The sequence below is a fragment of the Mercenaria mercenaria genome, chromosome 4, assembly GCF_021730395.1.
Source record: "Mercenaria mercenaria strain notata chromosome 4, MADL_Memer_1, whole genome shotgun sequence".
Classification (NCBI taxonomy): Eukaryota; Metazoa; Mollusca; class Bivalvia; order Venerida; family Veneridae; genus Mercenaria; species Mercenaria mercenaria.
Genome location: NC_069364.1, coordinates 15,249,397 through 15,257,350, shown reverse-complemented (window position 1 = coordinate 15,257,350; position 7,954 = coordinate 15,249,397). Strand labels below are relative to the sequence as shown.

General features: G+C 37.3%; 1 protein-coding gene across 1 annotated transcript; it reads right to left on the bottom strand.

Moving 5' to 3' along the window:
• Positions 1–3,876: 3,876 nt before the first annotated feature.
• Positions 3,877–7,011, bottom strand: LOC128556556 (uncharacterized). Its single transcript, XM_053542059.1, has 4 exons — positions 6,950–7,011; positions 5,028–5,218; positions 4,362–4,667; positions 3,877–4,139 (listed from the first exon to the last, which is right to left on the bottom strand). Exons 1-4 carry the CDS (start codon positions 7,009–7,011, stop codon positions 3,877–3,879), a joined length of 822 nt encoding a protein of 273 aa, XP_053398034.1.
• Between the last annotated feature and the right edge of the window lie 943 nt (positions 7,012–7,954).

Here is a 7,954-nt window from a genome sequence, read left to right as displayed (position 1 = left end):
GCAATTTCGTGTTGAGCGTCTGTAATTCATTTTCTAATCTAAAAGTTGAATCATTGTATAAAGTTTTTTTTTCTGACACATGGTCGTTTTGTTTTCTCCATAAGGCGCTGATTTGATTTTTTATTTGCTAATATGAAAAGGGGAAAAAACGTGAATTCACTCTGGCAATTTTCTCTTGCTTTGGATTTATTAGTAACTGATATATGATATTTTGAAACGTTGACTTTACAAACAACCCTTTACCACTGCCTAGTTTTGATATGGAATACTTTGAAGTGTACCATTAATATAAACAATTAACATGATTGTATCACTATCTAAAATAACATTATGTGTGTGTGTTATGTGTTATGCAACCACTTTCTACACTTCTGTATACTAAGTATCAAAAATGAAAATGAATACAATTATATGTTTGCTTTTGACATTTTTATACGTTAATTATCAACATTTTGGTCTAACGATATGCTACATTTTGAAAAAAGTACTTTAAGTAATTGTTTAGTTATTGAAAAAGGTAGATGTTTTGATTATCATATGTTTAAGAAGCTATAGACTGACGAAGACAATTTAAGGTGGTTGTTTTGGCGTAAGAAATTATTTTCAAAGCCCAAATAAAGAAACAGTTTCAGAACACGTATTCATATAGCCCAGTGTTCGCAAGATCGGGAGGAAGGCCCCGGGATCGATTCCTGGCTACTCTCCTTACGGCTGTACCTCGCGCAAGGCACTGTTGAGCAGTATATGTCATAGAGCGAATATATAAAACGAGTGAAATATTCGACCGAATATATATTTGATCGAAAACAACACGCACATAAAACGTATATGATACAATCATAATAATTTTGTGATGTATATGTTTGGACTTAGGTTTTCATAGGCACACCAAAACGAATATGTCACATGCAGATATGCAGCTATTTTTTAAGACAATCAAATATTATTGACACATTTCAGTTATGCCACATATAGAATCTGCTAAGGGTAGATTCACACTGCCAACCAAATCGACCCTATCGCCCCAACCCATTGTTCGGGAATTGCACTATCCCGCTCAGGAGTGTGGCTGGGATGATTAGTCTTATGTCTTTAATTTGTACAAATGTTTGATCAATTACCGATCGAGGGGTTTGGAAAGTTATCGACTGCGTTCGTACGCCCGTCAGTTGGCGGTCGAGTTAACATTGATAAGAAATTGGGAAATGGTCGTTAAATGATCGAGCTCGAACGGTAAGAGATCGGGATGATCGTTATAGGCCTGCTTAATCAGCAATGCATGTACTTCTTATCCATTATTTTTGATATGTAGAAAAAAATTGAGTAGCGCTCGGTTGGCAAGGGTTCGTGAAGAGATCATGAAAAGATGATGTCGCAATCGACTCTTCATCGTTTAGAAATGGCCTTGATCGGAAAAAGATTGAAAAACGATACTCGATTGCTGTACAAAATCGCCACCCGATTGATGAGATCTGCTGTCCAGATTAGTTCGAAAGCCATTCGATTGCACTCGATTACATCCCCGATTCTCCCCATTCATTAGAAAAGCTGTTCGGATAGGGATCGTGTAATGATTGAATTGATCGTCGTGTAGGAGTCGTGAATGCTCGTATAGGAGTCGTGTAGGAGTCGAGAAGAATCGATAACATTCGTGTTTGGTCGGCAAACTTATGCAAATTATGCAATCGGGGCTCATAATGAACCGCATTTTTGAATGACCCTCGTAGTTGAATGCAGTAAAACTTTAAAATATGGTTCATTTATCATTTCCGTATCATTAACTCATTAGGGCCGAAATGCGACTAAAGGCGCTATATTTTCTACCCCCGTAGCGTCGATATCCGACTATATGCGCGTTATCAGGACTCCCCAGGACGGCACCGAGATCATGCTGATTGCGTCACATTCTTGTTAATTTTTGATAATCCTGATAAAAGCAAAATTATTTTGCATACCGGCTATTATTTCTTAGATGTTAAAATTATTAATTATGCTAATAATTAGTTTCCTTGTTAAAATAAATGTTTGTAAATATGCGGTAAAGGAAATAAAAAAGACGAACTCCGCTGTGTTTCGTTCATACTGTATTTCAAAAGATTAAAATAATGTCGGATTTTTCTTACATTGAGATATTCATTATCATGCTGATTTTGACGTATCAGTTCCGTCGGATGCTGATTCCGACGATGAAATTTCATTATCAGAGAAAAGAATGGTCGGAAAATGTTAAGTTTTAGAAAGCTGAAATATTCGTACACTTACATCGCATTAAATTCAAATGGATCAAAATAACACAGCAAAACATGTTTCATACATAAAAATTGTGTAAATAAACGCTTTTTGTAAATTAAATAGTTCTTCAAAGATGGGTGTAAATATTACAACTTAACTGTCTCAGTGCGTGTCACACAACGTTTGTGTATATGTTTAGAAATTAATTTACATCAAAATAAACCATCGATATTCACTCAAAAGTGGGTGTTAATTTTGAGTAATAGTGATGTAAATACCCTGTGTTAATAATGTATTTCTATTTATTGAAATTAAATGTGTTTACATGTGAAAAAATTAATAAAATCGGAAATGTTCAAATATTTATTAAACGCAATAGGTGTGTAAAAATGGTGAATGTTTCGAAGTGAAATTATTATTCTGTTTGGATATAAGTTACGGACGAAAGTGGATATATATAAATATTTGTTCAAACTTGGAAGGTTTTATAAGTATAGTTTGATTTACACCCATGTTAATAATATTTCCATGCATGATTTCAATTGACTGCATGCGAGTGTGATTATGATAAGATCTGTATATTATGATATCGGCCTCAGGGAGTTAAACCATAAAGTTTTCCATAGATATCTCGTCTTGTTCAAATGAATGCCCCACAGATTAACTTATAAATACTTTAAAGGCACTGACCTCCAGGTTTGGCTAAAAAATAATTTCTTTCAAATTGAAGTTTGGTCATATTATGAACATTAGAATTTGAATTTTTGTTTCTAAAATATTTTAAAAATTCCAAATCAAGAAAAGAAAATGACGCGTCGGGAATCGAACCCCGGTCCGCCGCGGCAATAAAGACATTTTCCCATCGTCGTAACCGATATGTCTATAGCTGAAGTAGTGAATAATGACTTCAAAATATAGATATCTAGCGTGATAAACGCTTTTCGATTTTCATCGTAAAAATAGTAAAAACAACAAATTCTCATGTGTTTCATGTAAGTCAGTTTGTCAGTAATTAAGTTTTAAAGCCTTCCTAAGAAATATAGCATTTATTTCAAGATATCTAAAAAAATTATGGTGTCGAACGATTTGGAGGCATGTCGCTATAAGACCCGGGACGGATTACCAATTATTACGATACTTTATATGAAAACATGCCCACAAAGGCATACAGAAGTCGGTACAACACGGAAGCAATATTTGTCAATGTACAAAAAATATTAGAGCCGACGTGATTCTGTTGTAGTAAAGTTATAAAGTACACCAATTTTAGTAGACCTTATGCTGAGCCGTATATGTCACACTGCGAATATATAACACGGTGTGATATATTCGAATGTAAAATTGACATTTGTCCAATGTGGCATATTCGCGAAATGTATATGCCACATACGTTGTGATTTAAAAGTGCATGAAACTACAAATTATACTTTTACTCACTCCAGTCCCACTCACCCCCGAACCCCCACAGGGGCCGACCATGCAAATATATCAAGTTTACTCTGTGTTTAAGTTGATTGCTTTGCAATGAATTTATTGTTATGGTCATGTGACTGGGACTTTTATAGATAATCCCGTCACTGCATTTCGGCTTTACAAAAAATACAGCTAAGCCTACATGGTGAAGAATGAAATGCAAACGGATTTCTACCGAACACTGATGTTATACTGATAAATGTAAGATGTTTTATACTCATTGGTGGTAGTGGTAGTGGTGGTGGTGGTGTTTGTAGTAGTAGTGTTGGTGGTGGAAGTGGTAGTGGTGGTGTTGGTGTTGGTGATGGAAATGGTAGTGGTGGTAATGGTAGTGGTGGTGGTGGTGGTAGTGGTAGTGGTAGTGGTAATGGTAGTAGTAGTGGTAGTAATAGTGGTGGTGGTGGTGTTTGTAGTAGTGGTGTTGGTGGTGGAAGTGGTAATGGTGGTGGTGGAAGTGGTAGTGGTAGTGGTGGTAGTCGTAGTGGTGGTGGTGGTGTTGGTGGACGTGGTGGTGGTAGTGGTGGTGGTGGTGTTGGTGGAGGTAGTGGTAGTGGTGATGGTGGTGGTGGTGTTTGTAGTAGTGGTGTTGGCGGCGGTAGTGGTAGTGGTGGTGGTGGTAGTAGTGGTGGTGGTGGTGTTTGTAGTGGAAGTGGTACTGGTAGTGGTGGTAGCGGTGGCGGTGGTGTTGGTTGAGGTAGTGGTAGTGCTGGTGGAAGTAGTAGTGGTAGTGCTGGTGGTGGTGTTTGTAGTAGTGGTGTTGGTGGTGGAAGTGGTAGTGGTGGTGGTGGTAATGGTAGTGGTAGTGGTGGTCGTTGTCGTCGTCGTAGTATTGATGGCGGTAGTAGTGGTAGTGGTGGTGGTGGTGGCTGTTGTAGTGTTGGTGGTGGTAGTGGTAGTAGTAGCTGTGATGGCGGTTATGGTAGTGATGGTAGTAGTGGTTTTAGTGGTGGTGGTGGTGGTGGCTGTAGTGGTATTGGTGGTGGTAGTAGTAGTAGTAGTAGTAGTAGTAGAGGTGATTGTGATGGTGGTCGTGGCTGTAGTGGTACCGGTGGCAGTGATAGTAGTAGTAGTAGTAGTTATGGTGGTGGTAGTGATCGTAGTGGTGGTGGTGGTAGTAGTGGTAATGTTGGTAGCAGTAGTAGTAGTAGTGTAGTAGTGGTGGTGGTGGTGACTGTAGTTAATAGTTGTAGCAGTGGTGGTGGTGGAGGCTGTAGTAGTAGTAGTAGAAGTTGTTGTTGTAGTGGTGGTGGTAGTGGTGGTTGTAGTAGTAGTGTTGGTGGTAGTGGCAGTGGTAGTGATGGTGGTAGTAGTAGTAGTGGTAGTGGTAGTGGTAGTGGTGGTGTTGGTATTTGTAGTAGTGGTGTTGGTGATGGAAGTGGTAGTGGGGGTGGTGGTGGTTATATTGGTGATAGTAGTAGTAGCAGCACTAGTAGTGGTGTTTGTGGTAGTGTTAGTGGTATTGGTGGTATTAGTAGTGGTGTTGATGGTTATTGTAGTGGAGGTGGTTTTTATACTGGTGGTAGTAGTAGTAGTAGTAGTTCTTTTTCTAGATTCTTTTTCTGTTTTTATAAATCATCTTGCGGCCACGCGATAGAAAAAAGTAAAAAAAACCAACAAGCTATCCCGTGGCCATGCAGTAACCTTTTGAATTTTCTTTCTTTTTTATTTCACGTGGCCACGAGCTTTTCGTTTTTTGTTTGTTTTTTTTTTTTTGTTTTTTTTTTTGTTATCATGGGGCTACGAGATAACTTTTTTTACTATTTTTCGGGAACTGGACTGTCCCGCTCGGGAGTGTGGTCGGGATGGTTGTCTTTAATTTGTATAAATGTTTGATCAATTACCGATCGAGGGAAATAGACGGTAGCTGGTTGAGCTCGATCGGCAAGAGATCGGATGATCGTTATAGGTCTACTTTGGCCGACAATGCTCGGAATTTTTAACCTATATTTTTGATACTAGTATGTAAAAAAATCGAGTGGCGGTCGGTTGGCAAGGGTTCGAGAAGAAATCGTGAAAAGAGCATGTAGCAATCGAATCTTGATGTTTAGAAATTGCCTTGATCGGAAAAAGATCTAAAAACGATACTCGACGTAGTCGCCATCTGATCGATGCGATCTACTGTCCAGATTAGTTCGAACTACAACTACTACCACTACCACCGCCACTACTACCACTACCACAACCACTAACACCATCACCACTACCACCACCACTACCGCCCTCACTACTTCTACTACCACCACCACTTCAACTCAAACAACTACCACCACCACTACTACCGTGTCATAGGGTCAAATATTTACTATCCATTGTATTAAATAAAACAGTTATAAAACATGATATTCATTCAGCTTGTTGTTTTCGTTTGTATTATTCCCTTTTCCTAAACCTTACAATTAAGGGGAAATAACTTAGATATTACTACAAGTCCAGCGTATTACGAAGTACAATCAAACTCCTGGCCCTATCTCCTATATATTGATCTCTTATATTGTCCTATACATGGTCCCGTTATACGTTCACTAACATAATACTAACCCGCCACCCGTAACATTACAACAATGTTGTTATAAAATAAAGCGATGGATCATTGCACTCGCCATCGCTACAACAAGTAGTAAACATTTATACATTGTTGTTCTGACAATTAAATATATATATCTACGATATATCTATTGTCTTTGCAGGTTAGTTTAATATTTTAGTTATTGTTTGTACTCTGAACATAAAGGATGCTTTAATTGTCTACTTTGTAATTTAATATAGATAACAGTTTGTAAAAGGAACGTTCTCATTTCACCATGAATGTGTATTGTACTGTTTTATATGATATGCTCTATCATTATAATTATGTGATGTTATACTATATTTGATTGCACTCGCCATCGCTACAACAAGTAGTAAACATTTATACATTGTTGTTCTGACAATTAAATAATATATCTACGATATATCTATTGTCTTTGCAGTCCTTTTGCCAGTAGAGTCCAGAAGGTAGAACCCTCTGCCCATGCAAATACAAATATGTTGCCATGGATAGACAAAGGTCGGCACAAATAGCAACATTCTAAGCTCTACCGAAGCAACCCGTGACAACTGGCGCCCAACAAGAATTCTGGATCGAAAGCATCAGGACATTGCATTTTATTGATCAATTTTGAAATTGGAATTTTTCCAAATCAATATGGAATAAGTGACGTCACCAGTCAAATTGGAATTCCATTGGATATCGTATCCATTTTACCTGTTTACAGGTAAACGTTTGTTTACATTCAACACGTGCACGATGACACCGTCTACTTTCATTTTAACAAGATCTTGAACTTATCATTTATACGTCGACGTAAATGATGTAGGCCTACATATCACGTTTATCAACGATCAGGAGTATAGTGCTTCGTCGCCGTGGATTGTTTACATCAGGACAGTGTGCATTTTTTACACTGAGGAATTATGGAACTCATGTTTGTGTATGTGTGCTTGTTATTCCTTTGTGCATATATTGAATGTGTTTAGTGCTAAGTGTATATAGTGATTTGTGGAACTAAGTGTTTTTGATTTGGATTTAGGAGTTAGAAGTAAGTGTATTTTCTTCGGGTTATATTTTTACATAAATTTTCACTTAGATTAAATTTTTTGAATTAGGCGTAAATTTTTGTTTCTAAAGCTCATTAATAGATTTAGTTACAAAGAGTACAAATTTGCTCTCAGTAAGATAGAAGATAGTCCTTTACTTCGGAGTATTAAGAGGTTTTGACAGGTTTTTCAGTTGTTAGTATACCCACTCTAAAAATTACTAACAAATAAACGTTTTTAACTCCCCTGATTTCCTATAATTAGAATCACTATAGAAACTATATCCAATAAACCCGAATGCCCCGATAGCTCAGTGGTTTCGCCATTGGACTTGTAATCCAGTGGATACTTAGTGCGGTGGTTCGCTCCCTACTGGCGTCAAGTGTTTTTTTCTCAAAGTATAAAATACTTTGCTCACATTTTTTTCACATGATCCATATTTCTTTTTGCTTTAAGAAAAGCAGATAGAAATATTTTTATTGAATTATCAATACAATTAAGTTTAACATAATACAATTTATGAGAAACTTAATTAGGCAGAGCTAATTACAAAATTATAAAAATACCAGTTCAGACGTAGTGCACTAATTTTCGGTCGCGAGATAGCAGCGTTTGTTAAAAAGTCTTGAAAGTGTTGCTAGTAAACGCAGAATTTTGATATGTTTAGCAACTT

Excerpts from the sequence above, each read along its gene's own strand:
- LOC128556556 (XM_053542059.1), bottom strand. The coding sequence starts at position 7,011 with ATGAAAGTAGACGGTGTCATCGTGCACGTGTTGAATGTAAACAAACGT. Across the intron at positions 5,219-6,949 it reads AAACGTTTACCTGTAAACAG|TATAAAAACCACCTCCACTA; the intron begins GTAAAATGGATA and ends TACTACCACCAG. Across the intron at positions 4,668-5,027 it reads CACCACCACTACCACTACCA|CCACCACCACCACCACCACT; the intron begins CTACCACTACTA and ends ATACCACTACAG.